General features: G+C 45.0%; 1 protein-coding gene across 5 annotated transcripts in view; it reads right to left on the bottom strand.

The window, feature by feature from the left end:
* Positions 1 to 20312, bottom strand: part of tmcc1a (transmembrane and coiled-coil domain family 1a) — a 54500-nt gene that overhangs the window by 20077 nt on the left and 14111 nt on the right. For 4 of the 5 annotated variants that reach the window (XR_011785504.2, XM_071924545.2, XM_071924544.2 and 1 more), the window contains one exon: positions 186 to 443. Coding sequence is in view for 4 of the 5 variants with exons in the window: in XM_071924545.2 (XP_071780646.1) it covers positions 186 to 443 (258 nt within the window). In the remaining variant the exon portion in view is untranslated. Of the gene's footprint in view, positions 1 to 185; positions 444 to 1636; positions 1799 to 20312 lie in introns of those variants that run through there. The other variant, XM_071924546.2, reaches the window with a different exon arrangement.

Raw genomic sequence — 20312 nt, 5'->3', positions numbered from 1 at the left:
ACGGAGGCACTGCATTAATCCACTTCAATATATTTAGTAAGACCCCACCCTGCCTCTAGGCTCAGACAAAACTGAACAAACGGGTTCAGTGTTAATGTGGGCCAATTAGCAACCTGGACTGCATTTTTCCATAAAATCTACATAACATTAATATTTCCAGAAACAGCAGCGCCTCCTCCTCCTACCTGCTTGATGCGTGTGCTTTGCTGCTTGTCAGCATTGTTGGCCAGTTTGAGGTACTCGGCGACGTTGTCAACTTTGGCCGTCTGCTCGATCTTGATCTGCTCTGTGAGCTTGAGGATTTTCTGCTGCAGCTGGGCGATAGCCTGCTTGGTGCGCTGGGGGTCCGGGGTGGCATCCTCACCCCCCGGGAACGAGCCGTCCGCCCCACACGACACGGCCAGGGGGGTCTGGCCCAACCCACTCACCTCCAACCGATCGATCTGGAGGCGAGGAAAAGAATAGAAGGAGATTGGGGTGGGTAGGGGTGAGAGGAGTCGGGGATAAAAAGAGGAATATGGAGGGGGAGGTGGGCAAAGAAGGAAGAAAAAGAGTGTGAGTTGCATATTGAGACTTTTAGTCATTTTGCTGACACGCACGCAAAAAGGGAGACTTCTCTTCTGCATTGTAAGTTTCTATAGTGAGGAAACTGTGCCAGTTGGGATGGCCAATTCCTCTGAAGCGAAAGATGCAATATTGTTACACCCACGGATTGACAAAGAAAGGAAAGCAGAAGAACAATCTATTTCCAGACATATGTTCAGAGAAACAATACACAACTCATTAGATCCAGGTGTGAATCCAGAGCTATCCCCAAATCTTGTTTTTTGGTGAGTGGAAACTGACAGTATCAGCCTAATCTCTATAATGCTTTCCGTTCAGTGAGCGACAATATAGGACAACACTGACAGGATATTGGATTTGCATTTACAGCTGTTTTACAGATTAGAAATCCCTGTCTGTGTTGCTTTTTCAGACACTGACCTGATTTTGTCAATAGGTCACACAGCATTCATGTAAAAATCAAAGACACTATCTAAATTGGAAGCTTGGGGTTTGTCTATATCTCCTTAAAGCTGCAAGATAAACGCTTGGGAAGATGAACCTAGAACCTTCAATCACAGAGAGACAATGTGATTCATTTTCTCTCAAAACACACAGCAGTACATTAGGTTGTATTTGTATTTCATTCTCATCACTTAGCATGCTGTGAAAAGAAGCAGCTGAATCTGATAGTGCACCCTGGGGCCTTGGCACAGGCAGAGGGACAACGCCAAAACCTGAAGAGTCAGAGGAAGAGAGAGACTGACTGAAGATCAGTTACAGTGACTATTCACACTGGCATCTACCAGCCGCACATCACCCAGCTGTCATGTAGGCCTACGAGTATCAACACACCACAGTTGGTAAAAGCACCAGGCGCTCACCTGCGCAACAACATGACTAATTGATGACAGGCACCACTGTCAACAAAACAAACCACAACGCATCCGGGAGAAACCACAAACTACATAGCCTTTACAACTTTTTTTTTCTGTCCAGTGAAACTAATGACTAATTAAAATAAACAATCCAAGCCTAGATCCGTTTCATAGATCATCTTCTGGAAAACAGGCGACTCCCAAAGTGCGCTCACCTTCCCATTCCTCAAACGGAGAAGTTGTTCCCAGTGCATTTTATCCAAAGTGAAGGCGCACTGTGTATTTTCATCTGTCCTGCCACGTCTCGGCTCGGGTTTAAATCCTCGAAGGTAATCCCGCTCCGAGGCTCTCCGTTTTCGCCGGGTTGTCCCTCTCTCTCCGACTACCCGGGCTTGTTGTGAAAGTTGAAGCGCACCTGAAACTGTCTACCCGGCTCTCTGTTTCGCCCCACCTCCGTCCCTCCCCAAAACGCGACTACAGGCTGACGTAACCCCCTGAGCTCGCGACTCAGCAGAGCCAGAGCAACACGCGGCAGACAGCCAGACGTCAATCATCCTCGCTGTGTGCAGAAATAGCCGCTCAGTCTGGGATTTTTTTAAACTATGTGCACTATGTAGGTCTACTGTTCTGCTGAGGCTATGATAAAAAATTAAAAAACAAAAAAGAAGACTACTACAATACAAATAGTTACCACTACGACTAGCCTACTACTACTAATAATAATGACATTAATAACTTTATTTGTATCACAATCAAGAAAACCGCAACAATGTTATATTATAATATCTGAATTATATTTCTAATATTTGGCTGTTATCCATTCATGATCTTTGAATGTTACTTTATGCTTGTGGGATGTTATATAGTTTTTATATAGCGCGCCCTTCATCACTAAAGCATATGTCAAAGGACTTTACAAAGAACGAGCCTTAGATCTAACTAATCAACAGTCACAAACAAAATGAAGAAATACAGTACAAAAATAAAACATAAGGAAGCAAAACAGACCACAAATGAGATATTGATGCTCAATATCTCAGAACTGCTAGGCTAGATACCTTAGCTTATGTAAAAAAAATGAAATTTTAAGACTGAAGAGCAATTTTTTTCTTTACCTAACCAAACAATTAAATTCCGCCTGTGTATGCAGTTTCAACTTCATCAAAAAGTGCGACGACTACTGTCCAACTCTAAAAGAGAAGAAAAAAGCATATTCAACAGGCTATTTATAGAAACCCTAAATAACCCTAAATAGGCCAAGCTCTGAAATTCTGTGGTTTTCCATTGTAAACTCACGATAATATTCCTATAATAGCCTATTTTTATGGGGACTGTCTGCGGTGCTCAATAGTGAGTTTTAATGACGTTATCGTACTTTCTAGTATTTTAAAAAAAAAATCTCTTATGGTATAACTTATATATTCCTATAGAAACTTAAAGTTATTTTGTTATATCTATCCTACTACATGTATTATGTAGGATTACAGGTCTTTTTCGCAAGGGAAAACAGTTTTTGAGATCAGACTGTTCAAGCGTGAGGACAAATCCTGAAATCGAGTTTAACAAGAGGCTGCAGGTCAGTCTGAGCCGCAATGTGAGACTGTCCCGTCAACCCCAGCCTCTCTGTCTCTGTGCCAGCCGATGGAGAGGATTACAACGGTGCAAGAAAAACCAGTCCGACATCCTCATACACGAACACACGCGAACACACACACACACACACGCACGCACGCACGCGCACACACACACACACACACACACACACACACACCTTAGCCTGGGGCACATTCTTCTAGGTGTAGAGAATAGGGTGACAATAGAGATTTGGCAAGTCTTCCATTTTCAATTTTAGGTTGTTTGACTTTCAAAGTAGGCGGCTTTGCATTGTGCTCATTACTGTAGGCCTATTATAGCAAGTAAGCCCACATCCATGACTCAATACCCAGCAAATGTTGTTTACAGTAAGTCTAATCATTAGAAATCCTCTGACCGGCAGCCAAGGCGATCAAATGAATCAGAGAACTAGAATGGCATGCTGGTAGCCTACAGTGGGGAAATGACAGGTGAAGCTTCAGAGCAGCACATGGTCTGTTGTGGGATATAAACACATTATAAATAGCTTCATGTGCATGCGGGGAAGCATGAATGAGCCCTCTAATTATTACACACCAGAGTCTCTTACATGTGGCCTGTGTGAAGAGAATAAAAGTTCATTATATCCACTGTGGGTCTTTACTTTTTATCTTCAAATATAACCTCTACATATGGAGTTTCTGCCATATTTTGCCCTCGTTCACAGACGATCAAAGCATGTGACCCAAATTAAAAGAATCACTGGATATGATCTAATATGTGGCCTCTGACCGAAGATGCAGATAAAGAGGGCAAAGGCCCAGCCAGCTGATCAGGTTGAACTGGAGTGCCCTTGCAGGGTAGATAGAGGTTTTTGCCATTGTGATAAGGAAGCTTAGAGACCTACACGCAGTGGCACCAATAATCTATGCCCTTTCATTGATCCAAAGAATGCACTATCAGCAGAGTCCATCAATTATGTAAAGCAAACAAATCATATACACACACACGTGCACACACACACACACATACACACACACACACACGACAGGGATCCTCAGTGAAGCTGGTCAGTCAGGTGGAGTTTCCCAGGGTGTGCCCTCTACAGTAGGACTCACTGCCATTTATATTAACATTTCTAGAGACAGCTCATATATTCTCTGTCTCTATGACCGCCTCTATGTCACCGCACAGCTATGATCTCACTTCCAAACTGGTTCACTCGCTATATGACACTGTTATGTTACCAGACATAGCACAGCAATGTTTCATTCCCAGCCTTCGGATGCAGCAGAGTTCCAGTTATGGATGCGTGCGATGTGGAGTTTTGCCTGTTGAGCCGTCCATACAATCAGTGTCATCCCCGAGTGTTTGGGTTTTTCTGTGACTAATCATGTGTGTAATTAAAGATGGTGAGCTGAAGGATTAGGCTAATTTCCCAGGGTTAATAGAGCCAGGCATGCTGATGTGCTGAGCTGCTGGAGCAATGAGGGACAGACAGCACATCACTGGAGTCTATGGAGCCTAATGAGGCAAGCAGTGTGTGTGTGTAAGTGTGTGATAGGGGGCTGCCTGATCACGCTCTGATTAGGGTTTATCAGTAAGACAAAGGGTCTCCATGGACTAACACACACACACACACACACACACCGAGCCCATTCGCCCTCTGAGCCCCCAAACTGGGTCTGCCTGCTGGTCTGGGCCTGATTGTGCAACAGCCTCTGATCCATGTAAAGCTGGTTAGAGCCAAACCTGACTTACCCAAGATCCACCAGAGGCCTGGGAAAGGCCAGCGAATCCTAAACACACAGACTTATGGACACTCACCTCACACAAACAGGCATTTATAAAGCATTCCCAGGCTCATGTTGTTAGATATGCATTACACATAATTAGACACACACACACACACACACTGAGAACATCTTGTACTGCCCCATCTCTATCTCTCTCTCTGACGTAGGTCATAAAGTAGAAAATGGACTGGTGCTGTCATAAGACCCCATCCTCTTTTTTCTGCAATCTCTCAGCTCTTCTTTCTCCTCATGTCTCCAAACATGCCATCCCCTGCTCTCTTCTCCTCTAAGCCTTGTTTAATGTGTTGGTTGTTTTGTCAGATGACTAAGGTGAGTTCGGGTTCTGGTTATGTTGAGATGTTCTGATGGACAAGGAGTGGAAACACACACAGTCTTAAGCTTCTTCTCACACACTGATGGATATCTACATCCTGGAATCTGAACCCCTCAACTGCTGCATATCCTTTAAAGATGTTTGGATTTTGCACCATGAGTTTAAGAATTTTTATACAAAACCATCCTATTATTTGTTATGTTTTAGGCTTATATTCAACCAGCTTACATAATGGCCCTAGATAATTAGGGTAAACGTATCACGGCATGGCTTTGAGCTGTGGTTTTGATTGTTTTGGATATAAACAATTTGGTCTGAAACCTCTAAGCTCTATCAAAGACCTACCCTCTTTCTATTTTCTATCACACACAAACTCTATGTTCTCTATGGTCAAGGTCAGGTTCTGCTGGCTGTGTGTATGTGTGTGTGTGTACAGGAGTAATTAAGAGTCTTTTACCTTGTTAGTTAGCATGCCCCTCATTCCCGCTGAGTGATTTTGAGCTTCCTGTGTTGTCAGGTTGGGTTTCTCTCGCAGCAGCGGTTTCACGTGCCAAGGTGCTACTGTGATACTACAGGGATACTGTAACATCCTGTTTCTCTCTGGGAACCCTGCTCTGCCCTGCTCTACACCTCTCCCCCAGCGATATCCCGTTACATCATTCTCAGAAGTGACGAAAAGGTGAAGAGGTGACACAGCACTGTACATCACTGTTTTAGTGGTCGTTGACTGGGGTTGGCTGGCTCTCCACTTACTTGTCTACACAGTCCTTGATGAGATATCCATGAGGGACGTGATCTTGGATCCATGGTGCAAGTCTTATGAAAATACCATTTGTTGCTCTGTAAACAATCTTTGTATTCTTCACATTTTAAAGCTGTCCTCCCTCCGTTTCTACCACTTGTATATCTCTCTGCCTTTATCACTCACCCTCTGGTGGCCTGGAAACCAATCATCTCTGACTGACTGAACTTCATACTCCTCAGTAGTTGGTTTGATCTTTAACCCTGAAGTGTGTGGATCAGAAAGTGTACCTGGTCGTCATAGTAACAAGATGACAGGGACAGGGTAATCCCAAAGTCTACTTTTAAATAGATAAAAACTTATCAGTTTGTGCCTTGCCACAGAGTGGCAGAGAAGCATATGTGTCTCCATGAAGTGTGTACTTGCACATTGTGTACTGCAGAGGTATAAAACAGTTATTTTAGCTTATATTTAAGGGATGAATTTATATAACCACATAAAGCACAAAATGACTTCGTCCTCGATAAACTTAAATGAAAGACCGCTATACATTTCTTGCACAGAGTACAAGTTATTTGAATTAAGCCTGGAACATCAGCCCATGTGACTGATCCATGCCATGTCATGATGACCTTATTAAATAATTGAGAGCAGGACGTGCTGAGGAGGAATGAGGAACCAGGCTGGGAGAACTCAGCCGGGGGAGGATACTGCCGACTGGGCTGAGGCACCAGTATTCCCCTTATTCCCCTTTGCTTGCCCTGCAACCTCTCCTTCTCCCCCTTTTTCCTTCTTACTTCTTTTCACTGCCATCACCCTTTTTATTTCCTCATGGTTTCAGTTCCCACTCAGCCGTGCCAAATTAAGTAGCGCTGATATTGACACAAAAGACATGTTTTTAATGGAAATCCGCTCCTTGGTTTCTTTAAGGGGATCCAATCTGGCAACAATGAACCCCATTCACCAGCTATGGACAATTACATAACTCTGTGTGATGCTGGACAAGAGGTGGTTTACTCAACACATACACACATGAATGAGCACACACCGACACTAAGTTGTACTAATAATCATGCAAAACACACAGACGCACACACACACACTGCCTGAGCTTGCCAGTAACTAACTTTTGTTGTGTTAAGGAATTCAGAGGGTGTGAGAAAAAGCCTGTTGTGTCCACTTCCAACAGAAAGAAACACACATCAGCAGCTCAGCTCCAGGTCTGAAAAAAAAACCCTCTGTGGCTACTCTTGGCTCAACCATCACAACAAAGGCTTTCAGTGCCTGTGATGTCAAGAAAAAATCCTGTTCAAGCCTAGGGATTGGTCTCCCACCAGATTTCACAGCTTCTAAGTCTCTGAAATGCCTTTTATGGTCTTTATTTAGTTACAAAACACAGGACACGTCACAGACCCGTTTCTGACAGGCGAGCGGTCATGAAACACTGCGTCAAGGTGGACAAGGGTACAACTTTCATGGCACAGGTATGAATCCTTTAAGACATGAATAAAATGAGCTAAAATGCACACATGCACAAGAACAAACCTCAAAACACAAACATTCTACTACTGATGGGCGTGAACATACACACATACACACACACACACACACACACACACACACTGTATACAGGTGGAGACTCACGGTGGTGGGGGTAGGAGGTGGAGAGGAGTCAGCAGTTACCAGGTTGAGGATGACCTCCATGGCGGGGAGACGCATGCGCACGGCTCTGTCTGGACCTCTGTCTGTCTATCGGTCTGTCTGTCTCCCTGGCTGTCCCTCAGGAGACGACCACAGCCGGGGCAGAGGGGAAGAGCACGACCCCGGGAGACCGCTCATCACTCCGGACACACTCCCAAACAAAGTCCACTTGACTCAACGTCCACTGGACAAAGAAGCCACTTCACAACAAGTCCAGGAGGCAGAGACTCGGGTTGATTGAATATCCTGAATCCATAGAGTGCTCAGTCCCTCCAGCACTGAACCATGACTATTGATAGCGCAGAGTCTAGAGACTTAGCTTGTGCTGCTGCTACCAGCCCAAGAGTTACAAGTAGCAGCCGCTCCTCAGAGCCCATGACCACGCTTCACCGCTAACACACACACTCCGCCAGTACACAGCACCCGGCAGAGAGCCTATGGAACGCACAAACACACACACGTATGCGCTTCGGCGAGCACAGCTCCCACAGACAGGGTGTGTTGGTGGGAGAACAAGGAGTCCTCTGGAACGAAGGGTCAGTCTGATGCAGACGTGGGGTGACAGAGCCGAGGTGGTTAATCGGATGAAGAGTAGCAGGGTCGGATGGAAGCGGAGTGAAAAGAAGGAAGAGTTGACTGTGGAGTTAACTGTTCAAAGAGTCCGTCGGGCATAAAATCCTCCAAGGGAGAAAAGAGAGGCAGAGACCCAGAGGACGGATGTGAGGGGAGCGAGGGAGCAGTCAGGAAAAAAAGAGCCCACCAGGAGCTGTCACTGAGAGAGAGGGAGTGAGAGAGAGCGAGCAAAGGAGAGAGGGGTTGTGAGAGAGCTTAGGGAAGGGAGGGGGGGGGCTTTTCTTTCTGTTGGAGTTTCTAGGCCAGCTCAGCTCCACAACAGTGGCTAGCTGAGGCAGAAAGAACTCATGAAGGGAAAAAAAGTCCTCCATTCCCTCGTTGCAATTATCGTACACAATTTGATTGTCACAGCCAATCAGCTTCCTGAGTCATCATGCTGTAATGAATCACCTTCCACAGCCTGTGTACCCCAACAAACAGGGGTTGGACAAAATGTTTCTCCTGACCAATCACACATTATATCCTGAATTACACGATCAATTGTGCTTGTGCTTAAGATACCATTAACTAATGTCTAGACTTAACTTCTACTCTACTAGTCCATGTGAAGCACCCATCCAGTAGCTGTCTATCAACAAGTGTTTGCTGTTCATGTATATAACATGAAATCTTCATATCTAAAGAAGTGGAACAGTTTCAGTTGAAGCTAGAGTTTCGCCCCAGGATAAACCCCTTTTCAGATTACACAGTCATATGATGGCTACAAAGCTGCAATTCAAAACTGTGCAAATGTGCGCACACATGCGGTCTAACTGCTTCACTGTTAAAACAAAGTGTTTCCAAACCAAAACCTTGTATTGCGATCTCACAGCAACATTTTAGTAATCCTTTTGGGTAGACTGGTAAATTACACATCAAAAGAAGTGGAGAGCTGAACATGTTTAAGTGAGTTCACATTCAAGCTCTCCTGCAAACACCATTGATAAGCTTGGTTGCATTGCTCTTCTTGGTTTCACAACACAATCTCGGTGTTTCGAGCCACCACTTCCAACAGTGTAAGAACCAATTAGGGAGGAGAAGCGAAGCAGGGCACGTAGGGGGTAAGGCAGGACAAGGGCTACCAAAGACTTCTGCACAGAGGCTGAGAGGAGGGAGGGGGAGAGGGGAGAATGAATACAGGCTTTAATGAGAGACTAAGAGCGGGAGGAGTTAGGGGACTGAGAGAGAGGGGGTAGGATTTAGGGGAAAAGGCTGCTTATATAAGAACAAACCTCACTTGCTCAGAGGGTAGCGCGAGTGTGTAACGTGTGGGTTTGGTTCCAGTATTGAATCAAAGGGGCACATGGCAGCATCAGTGGTTTAAAGTAAGCCGCATGCCCTAACCATTACTAAAGAAAGACAGTCGGCTATTGTGAAGCTGCACATCACTAAAGCTATATTCCCTTTATCTCCCTCCACTCATTCAGCCCTGTAAAGTACATTACACTGTCTTTATGAGTGAATGTGTTATCTCCTCATTCAAACAAATGAGCTGGCTCTCACACACACACACACACACACATACGACACACCTCAAGTGAAAACACCATAAAGGACCATAAATAAATGCACACAGCAACAAACAAAAGTTAAAATCATCACAATGCTATCTCCTGACGAATAGCTGCCAATCACCAGTCAGTGAGGGGAAGCCTACAGTGCAGATTCTGCCCAACAGGTTTCTCGGTGTTTTCAGAAGTGAATGCATCACATACATTTTTTTCCCCTGATCTCAGTGTCATTCCAGCCTGATGTCCTCACCTCCTGCGGGGCTATGTGGACTCCAGTAGTGTTCCTGTCACTCCGGGAATATCCAAACCGTAAGCATGACTCAGGATGTCTTTATGCATCCCATAGTAGCATGCCTTACTAACATTCCCCAAATAGCAGAGTGGCTCCGCAATGACAAATTCACAGGGGGGGGGGGGGGGGGGGGGGGGGGACCTCACACACTGTCCTGACAAGTGACTGATGCAAGAGAAATGGAGACGCTGGCTTGAGGGCAGTTTTACCTTATTGGCACCACACTGAATTAGGGGAAGGAAAGATAAGCTGATATGTGATCTGTGCCTTAGGACTAATTCTAAATCACAGGCATAAATTAATGTTAGCTACTGGGACTCAAGTAGTGATGGAAGTTACAATATAATTAAAGGGCAATATTATTTAACTCAAACGTGATATTGTTCTCAAATATTTGTTTCCATCAAATGGCAATTATTGTTTATTTGTTTTTGTTTTTTCTCGTCCATTTTCCTTATTTGCATTTTTAATTAATTAGATGGAACAATGACACAATAAAGTATACAAAAAAAGTGATATCTCAGACACCACTGGTCTGATTTTGATGAGACTTGGAAGAATGATGCATTTTGTTACAGACTGGCCCAACGGGTGCCTGCATCATCTGTGGGGAACGACATGTTTAGTTGTTCCATTGTCCACTGAGCAATAAGGTTGAATGGGGACAATGTCAGACAGAGGCACAGCTGGTGTCTGAGCTATGTCCCTGTCCTAAAACATGTAGGGAAGTGTCGCACTGTACTGTTTATTCAGTGCATTTATAGCACTTACGTGAGTGTATATGCGAGTGTGTGTGAATGTCTGGAATATTTGTGCGAACCAGGTCAATGAAAAAAGCGCCATAATTCCACCTGAAGCTCTTTGTTGCTATAAGCCTTTGTGGCGTCTCACTTAATAGGTTTGAGAGAGATTTGCCTTGCAGACAAAACAATGACCCATTTGAAGAAATACACACACTACAACGTCTCTCCCTCTTCCACACACACCCACACACTCATACATCTGTAAAGAGGACATGACCAGCTAAACTGGTGGTGTATTTGACCCGTCCAGAGCGGGCAGGTATAACACATGCTTACCTAGTAGGATGAAATACTGCCATGATCAGCGAGTTGGTACTGTATAAGTCTCACTTATTACATTACAATGTTACAGTGACTGTCCCCACTTATGTTTACATTGACTTTCACGTTGATATTCACTTAGGTCGCAGGCTTGACAAGAGGTACTGTACATTTTCAATAGACAATGCTCTGACTGACAAGCCCACACATTAAGGCACAGAGTGTGGAGAGCTTTCCTCAGCCAGTGGACAGAGGCATCAGGACAACATAATACTCATTGTCATTCGGAGGACAGAGCCTGGTGCTGAACAGCGGCCAGGCTGGTGCAGCCCAGCCAGAAAGTTCTGGAAGAATCCAAAAGAGACAGAAAAGAGACAGGGAAGAGATAGTCCCACAGACTGGGAATGGGGAAAGGGTGAATAGATTAAGTAAGCATGAGAAAGACAGACAGCATGACAGAGATTTAGAGTAGAACACAGGATTTGCAGTAATTAGAAGTGAGAGTGATGAAGAATGTTGAAAGATAAAGTTAGGTATGTTATACTGTGAGAAACTACATAGAGGAAGAGACAAAAAGATCAAGTGAAAAAATGACAGTGAAAACAAGGTAGAGTAAAGGGATCCAATTTGATCCCCATGTTCCCTTTCATGTGAATATAGATGATGGTATGTGGTAAAGGTGTGGTTTGTTCACTTATGATTGCATGAAAATTCAATACTACCTGAAGGCACAAAACAAAAGCATGCGATTTTTGACACGTCATTTTGAAACACCTTGTTTGATGTTTCTGTGCACTGCAGTGGGAGATTTAAAGTGAAGTTTACATTTCACCACCACATCGGGTAATATATTTTCGTCTTTATGGTGCGCCTTTCCTTGTCCATGTCTTGGCTGCTTCTCAAGTCAGTTAGTTTGTGAAGCTAAACGTAACCGTAGCAAGTGCAATTTTTATCATCTGATAATACCAGGACACATTAAATGAGAGCTCTGAACACAAAAAATCAGAGTTTGCTTACATCTCTAATACCATATTTGGAAGTGGTCATACTTGCGTTGTGATTGGTATTCTATGTAATCTGGATGCAATCCAGCCACAATGTACATTGTGTTTAGGCCAAGTGTGGACAAATGGCGATGAAGTCTCACAAAATCTGATTATTAGAATTGGACTCACATCAAAATGACAAGTGTGACTGCAACCATTGTAGTATTGTGCCAACCCTAATGACCAGTGATTATGGGTTATGACGGTGTGTGTTGTGCCGTTGTTTGGGAGTGTGAGAGGTTACGTAAAGGCAGAAGAGCGAGGGCTTTGTCTGCTCAGACTGGGGGTAATTCAAGCCTCTGAGAGGAGAGAGCCAGGCTTGGGGCTCCGGCCCCCCTGAACAATACCTTCCCCATAAGAGAAGCCCCCTGTCCAACCCTGGCTGTCCAAGCCTCCCTGGTCCGAGCTCCTGTCTAATCAATGGCTCTATTAGCAGTTACATAAGCCATTGGGCACTTTAGACACAGTGGCCATTATGACTGGAGGGGTCAGAGAGCGTGAAGGGTCTTCAGAGCCAACTCAAACATTGGCATCTACAAGGGCCAAGCAGGAAGATAAACAAAACAAAGGACTATAACAACAACACAAATGATTATGAGTGCTCAGTCTCATTCCACGTCTGGTGGCAGATAATGAAGAATGGCATCGGTCCACCCTCCGGAAGCTAAACACTTTGGTGCCAATCAAGGAAAGCCAAATCTGTCAGGAAGTGCATTTGGACCATTTACACATGGCCTATATGCTCGAGGCTGGACTAAGGAACACACAGTTATTTACAGGTCTATCCCTATTGATCCTCATGAGTGATTCTGTGTAAGCGCATGTTGGTGTGCATCTGTGCATGGGTAAGGTGTGTGTGCATGCACAAAGGGTTGTGGGTCAGTTCATGTAAACACAGCACCCATGCATGAGGGTATGGGTATTGTTTAGACCTTGGACGGTACATGGAGCACAGGTGTGTGAGGTAATGCCTGTATGTTGTGTGTGTGGGCAGAAGACCTTGGAAAGTACTTGTACATGGCGTTCCAGTATACCTACAATGTGCATACACATGAAAGAAACACGTATGAGTATGGGTGGGGGGAGACAGAGAGTGTATGTGTGTAAAAGACTGTAAAGAGTGTGTGTATGTGGGGGGAGACAGGGTGGGTACATGGGGAAGACAGAGTGTGTATGTATGTAAGAGACAGTGTGTGTACATGCGGGAAGTGTGTGTCCTCTGGTGGTGGTCAGTATTTGTTGGAGCTGCTCCTGTTTATACCCGGCCCATCCTGGTTATGCAACATGGAGACAGAGAGGCCACTGGCCCAAAAATGCAGAGTTGGACTGGCTGGATGCTGTACAGTACACAGTGTACCATGGGGCAATAAGCTGGCCCAAACACACTGCCAGCCTATTCATAGGCAGGAAGATGCAGAATTCAGGACAATCAGTTCTGGCCTTTTGGCCCTGAAAGATTATTTGATCTGGCTCCTTCACAACACCCCTCTCCAGTCCTCTCCATCGCAACCCCCTACTGCTCTCTGTGGTCCGATGTTGACCTCACTACCTACTTTAAAATACTAGTTGCTCTGAGGCCGGGGTACTGTGAGGGAAGTCTGAGCGAACCAACACTGTGTGAATTGGGCCACCAGGAAGCAGCGGATTTCATAACGGGAAGAGAGATAATGAGGAATGAGGGATGAGCGCCACACAAATATCATGGTGATTGGCTAATGGGATGTTCTCATCAGTGTTTGACAGCTATTATCTAATGAAAATCTTAGGGGGCATTGTCCCATTACCCCTGAAAAAATAATGGTGACCGTCTTATTGAAGCTAACTTACAACATACAATAATTACCCTTTCACCCAGGAAATACGCAGGTTGACCGTTGACCAGTGTGTGAGGATCGACGTCACAAAAGACCTGGACCAAACTCTGCTCTGCTTGGTGTGAAAGTTCAGTGCTTAATGCGTGCCGCTCCGTGTCCGTGTCGTCCGCCATATTGAAAACAGAATGTAAACACTGAATATCTACTTTTGGTGATGTTAGAGGGTAACAGCTGTATGGGGCTTGGTGTGAATTGCCTCCTACATGGGATAGACCTAGATCAGCATACTGTAATGAGAGGAAATCACAAGAGAACACCACAACTGAGATTCAGCTACAGTCATAATCCACTAGGGGGAGCTAGAGCACAAACTATGCCAAACCATGTCTGTCATCTACTGTTCAGGTTCAGTTTTGGGTTCAGTGTTTTTGACCACAACCATTTCCTGACACGTTTCCTGTCAATATCCCTTCTCTTTTATTACATTCTTCCATTATTGCCTCTTCTTGTGACAGATTGAACACACAACCCAACCCCTTTATGTAACTTTATTGAGACCTGACGTGGACGTCACATCAAGGCTCATAGGTGCCTGTGGGCTAATACCTCTGCAAGGGAGGAAGGGAGAATATGTCACAGAGATGAGCAGCAGAAATGGCAAGATGAGCGAGTGAGGGCAGAAAATGGTGTAACTTAAACCCTTGTGGTTATATAATATGTCGAGACGGGACAGCATAAGAAGAGATTAGAGAAAAAGAGGGAGTCATGGGTAGACAATGTTAGATAATGACGTCTATGTCTTTATCTATGATATGAGTACGGAGATAAAGCCTATGGTCAGACCTATTTGTGACGCCATGGCAGTTGGGATGGAAGATCCTCAACAAACTGCAACACAAATACGCTGTGCTGTTTGACTGGATTGGAGGTCATTTTCTACTGGGAAAATTAGACTTTCTGATAGGTGGAAGCAGAGTGAAAAAATGGAGGACTCCTAGAATTCTATTGGTTGATACACATGAGTAGGACAGGTCTGACTCACGGTATTGGTGGAGAGGAAATATGATGATTCCCTTGAGAATGTGATCAGATTTGAATTTTGTGTGTGTGTGTGTGTGTGTGTGTGTGTGTGTGTTTTAAGTGGGTCAGTGGAGCAGAGCTGAGCTCAGCGATCTATAGCCTCATCTATTATTCATCAGACTCACACTAAATTATATAGACTGAGCAGGGAGTGGCAGGGACACAGAGCATAGCCTCTCTGGTCTGTCTGCCTGATTCCTTCTCTCTCTCTCTCTCTCTCTCTCTCTCTCTCCCTCTCTCTCTCCCTTTCTCTCTCTTAGCAAGAGCAATTTCCTTCTTAAAACAATCTACAGGTCACCCGCAGTAAGGACAAGAAAACCAAACAAATCACTCTTCCAGACAGATGTACTTTATTGCATTTTGATACGACTGGTGAAGGAGGTCATCCTCAGACCGATCACTGTGAGTTGGTCCTGTCAGAGTGACAATATGGACCAAAGACCGCTAAGAATGAGTCCAGCCAGAGAACAGAGTCTGAGGAACAGACATGCGGGTCAAGGTTGACCAGAACATCTTTAGTGACTGACCAAATATGTGGCAATCCTGCAACGGCTGAGAAAACAGCACCGCCAGCATAGACACACGTGCATGCCTACACTCATGCTCTCTATCTCACAAACACAAACACACACACGCACACACACACACACACACACACACCAGTCCAAAGAGGAAGGACCAGCTGCGGGCCAAGAATAAATACACAAAGGATGACCCATGGTGACTCACTGCTGACATGCACACATAAATGCACATGACCTCATACACACATTTACACCTACACCAATTCATATGGACTACAAAATCCAGACAACAAGTGCTAATAATGTCAAATAATCGGTTGGCGTCTTCCTTTACCAAAATGTTTTTGAGTTATTTCCTGGAAAATCAATCAGTTGGTATTGGTCTTTGATGAACACTGAGTCTAAAGAAGTCTCTCTCCATGACTGCATTCATCTGCAGGGGGGAAGGATGTGGAAAATCATTACAGATTCATCAACAGGATGACTTTTAGACGACCAGGAATTTCTTTGGTCGGGGACAGATACATAATACATTTGAACGTCCTTGAGAAGTGAACTTGACCGGCACTGGTTCAGAAGCCTATCTATTAATAGTGCAGCGGAGAGACACCCAGAGAGCCACAGCAGACTCCTTCCTCATACAGACCCAGATTAGAAACCTATAAACCTGGCAGAGAGGGAAGAATGGCTTCAACCTCACAGCTCTCTCTTCCTCCTTCTTTCCTCATCGCTCCCCTCCCTCCCTCCTCCATCCTGCTGATCACCAAACCCCTCTCCCTCTACCTAGCAACTCATCTTTCAAACATTCCTCCACCCTTTCTCTCTTTCAAGCCATCCGCTCGGCCCTGCCTTTCACACCATCACATCCGCCTTGATGGTTTCACACCCAAAATTGTTCGTTATACCTTAACTAGCCATGTGTGTGTGTGTATGTGTGGAGTGGCCTAATGTGTTCCCACTGTGGTGAATGCTAATAGCAACCAGCTCTGGAAAAAGGGCGTTGGCCTAAATGTATAATCACTTATGAATATTCAACAACCTAATTAAACAGGCTGGGGCTACGCTTCAAAGGGAACAGAAACAGTTGGGTGGAGAGTTCAAACACGCACAAAGACACACACACACACACACACACATGCATGTGCACACACACACACACACACAATATCCAATTCAAGGCCACACACAAGATTTTACACGGTACAACAAAACATTTACATCTATTCATTCTACTTTGCTGATTTTCTTTGAAGTGGAAGACAGGAGTCCCATTGAAGACCAACTGATCTGTTTGACACCTCATAGCTTTCATCAAAAATCCCTCATGTCGTGTTGTTAGTCTCAGTTTGGACTTAATGAAAAAGAAAAAAAAAAACTTAATTCTACTCTATCTGGCACACTAATATAAAAATCACAATTCTCTAAGTCATTCAGGAGACTTAATTTAAATATGTGTATCTTTGCAGTGCACACACAAACACACACACACACACACACACACACACACACCAGGAACAGGAAACACAAGTGTCTCTTTACCACTGAGATCTCAGCGATAGGGCAGCGTTCAAACAGCTCTGACATTTGAAAAACTTGTCACTGTGTTTGTAATATAAGGCTATTACAGCTCTTCCAAGACAAAAAAGAAATGATGGTTTAATTAAAAATGTTTACAATTTATTTAACACCAAGACAAATATGGTGAATGGCTTAGAATTCAAATTTTAATTTTAGAGGGCATTTTTTACTTTGTCTCTCAGAGGTTGTTATTCCACCAGACAGGCTGACGAGGTGGCTGTAACATCAGACAGTGAACCTGTGAGCATTCAGCCGGGGAAAAGCCGCTTTCGGCCCTGTTTGAACATCCCTCCGTTACCATGGAGATGGGCAACCAGCTCCACTGTCTGAGCACTGGACACAGGGGAGGAGGAGGAAGATGAAGAGAGAGAAAGACACCAAAAGAAAGAGAGAGTCTCCAACACAAGAAGTAAGACAAACAGTCGAAAGGTGTTCGAGTCATCGGGGCGAGAGCGAAAGAGGAATTGTGAAAGGGTGAAGGAGAGAGAGGGAGAGAGAGAGAGGGAAGAAAGCGGAAGAACCGAAGCAGGGGAATAACAAGCAGGGTAGCAGATGTAGCCCGTTGTTCATTGAAGAAATGTACTGTTTGATTACAGAACCGATCTCTCTCTCACATATAAACAAATAAACATGAAGATATAAACATCACATGCACGCACGCACGCACACACACACACACACACACAAACTGCAAACAGTAATAAAGTGATGAAGCACTGGACAGGGTTGAAGGCAGGACAGGATAAAGGGCCAGAAGGAGAGCCAACTTAACATGTTTAATCCAAAGTCGATACTGGTGTTTGCACTGCTGATCAATAACTATCTCTCTGTCTCTGTCTCCCTCTCACACACACAAACACACACACACACACCCGTAACAAAGAGCTATTGTAGAACTAATATTAAGCACACATGGCTATCAAAGCCAAACATACAAACTTACTGTCTCTCTTTCACGCAAAGACACACACATATTAATGAACTGACAATGGTAACATTTGTCTGCAGATTCAGTAGCCATGTGGCACACGTCATGCACACACACACACACACACACACACTGCAGAATGCACGCACACATCCACACAAACATCACACACACACACGCAAAAAATACAAAATACACGCACACACAATCACACATACACACCACTACCGACTCAGAGGACTGACTGCCCGTAGGAGAAAAGCTGGCAAGGCAATATTTACAGTTGGCAAAAAAAGATGTGAAGCGCTCAGGGGAAGAAAGAGAGAAGGGGTTTCTGTTTGTCTGAGATGAAGGGATAAAAGAAGGCAGGGGAGTGAGAAAGTACAGGAAGGGAAAATGTCTGAGAGAAAGAAAAGGCAGTTAGGAAGGCCAGGAGAGGAAAATCGGCAAGGATGAGCGCGAGGGCAGAGGCAGAGAGCGGAGATTAAAACAGTTGAGAAGAACGATTTCTCAGCCCCTCTTTCAGTACAAGTCAGTACAAACCACAAGCCGCAGACCTGCCAAACCCATTAGCAGCCCTACCCTGCTTCCTCCTCCGACTGTAACATTGTAATAAGGTCTCAGAGTAACCAACAACAGCTCTCAACCACAGAGAGTCATGATGAGGCACTGACAGCAACACCACACACACACATACTGCACACACACACTCTCTGTCTGAAAAACAATTTGCCATGGGCTGGTGGTTGGCAAACAGAGCGTGGGGATGACATCACCTCCAGTATGGACTAAGAGCACATGCCTCATCACCCCCACGGCGGTCTCTCTCTCTCCCTCTCTCCCGCTCTCTCTCTGCTAAAGTCAATCGAAACTCAGTTGTTGATTATATACGGGCTTGAGTGTGTGCCTGTGTGAGTGTGTTTACCATGACCAGAGGGCAGTCTGCTGTAGAGGTTTGATGAAACACGACGGATACCATATGCAATTGCAGCCCAGTTGTGCATAAGTGAATGTGAGCAAGCAATAACCCCGTGTTTGTCTGACTCTGCTGGAGCTTTTTCAAAAGAGCAAATAAGTCAATGTCACTGAAACAGTTCCATGACGAGCCACAGAGTCTGCTGCAGAGGGCACAAGCGCTGTCATCAACACACACAGCCAGTAGCCAGGAGAGGTGAGAGACAATGAGAGCACAGTGATGAGGAGGATGCTAATAGGTGTTTAAGCTAGCAGGGACAGAACAAGCCTCAGGGGACCAGGTGATGTTCAGTGCCTCCCACTGCCACTTCTCCTAACCCCTTTTAGAGGAAACGACTGGTGGAATTATGAAAGAGGACCAATTCATTTACAAGTGAGGCTGTATTGCCAAATGAAAGCGGGCATTTAATGTCAAACCACATTCCAGAGGATTAGCTTTTTCCAGTTCTAGGCTCCCCACCTAGAGATGTTACAGCTGCATGATTCCCACTCAGCTGGATCTTGCTTCTCTGGGTTTAAAAAATGTGAGGCATTTTGTTTTTTGTGGGTTAGGACACTGTAGGAGAACACAGCATGTAACTCTGGCAAGGAAACCATAGCAGGATGATAGACAATAGAAGACAGAGGAGTGGGGAGGAGGGATGAACAGATGAGCAGGCAGACAGGTGGGCAGGTGGAGAGGCGGCCTGAGGGAAAGAGACGGGGTCATCCACCCACCCCACCCCCTCTTCCAATATTTCCCACAATCTCTCTTTTGGAGGGGACGAGATTAGCGAACATTTGCAGACAGGCCCTGGAGGAGGCTATGTGCTCCAAAGAAACACACACACACACACACACACACACAAATGCAAGAAGACTCCTGCCTCAAGGCTTGGCTTCCGTTTCATCTCAACTCAGTAGCTCATATCCCACTAGAGCCTACTCCCTTCTTCCTCCCCATCCCCTGTCCCTACACAAGTCCTTCATCCTGGCAAAGCTTCCTAAACATTCTCCAGCTTCCAGCTCTTCACTCCCTCGATCTGTTTTTACTCCTGGTCTTTTTCTCCATCCCTGAGCAGCTGAAGAGACCAGACTAGAATAGATCAGACTCCATCAGTCTGGGTCATTGGAGCTGTTTGTGTGTGTGTGTGTGTGTGTGTCTGTGCACACACGCATACGTGCATGCACAAGCTCAAGCTTCCATGCACGTGAACATCCTCCACTACCATTACACAGAGCTAAAGAACACTCGGGAGGGTGTAGTCGATCAATTAATCAGCAGCTAATTGTAATTACTCCCACAGGCTGAGCACCAGCTGCACAACAGCGGGTTCTTAACA

The sequence above is a fragment of the Centroberyx gerrardi genome, chromosome 14 (assembly GCF_048128805.1).
Source record: "Centroberyx gerrardi isolate f3 chromosome 14, fCenGer3.hap1.cur.20231027, whole genome shotgun sequence".
In the NCBI taxonomy this organism is placed as follows: domain Eukaryota; kingdom Metazoa; phylum Chordata; class Actinopteri; order Beryciformes; family Berycidae; genus Centroberyx; species Centroberyx gerrardi.
The sequence above is the reverse complement of the archived record's forward strand: the minus strand, read 5'-3'. Positions and strand labels throughout refer to the sequence as shown.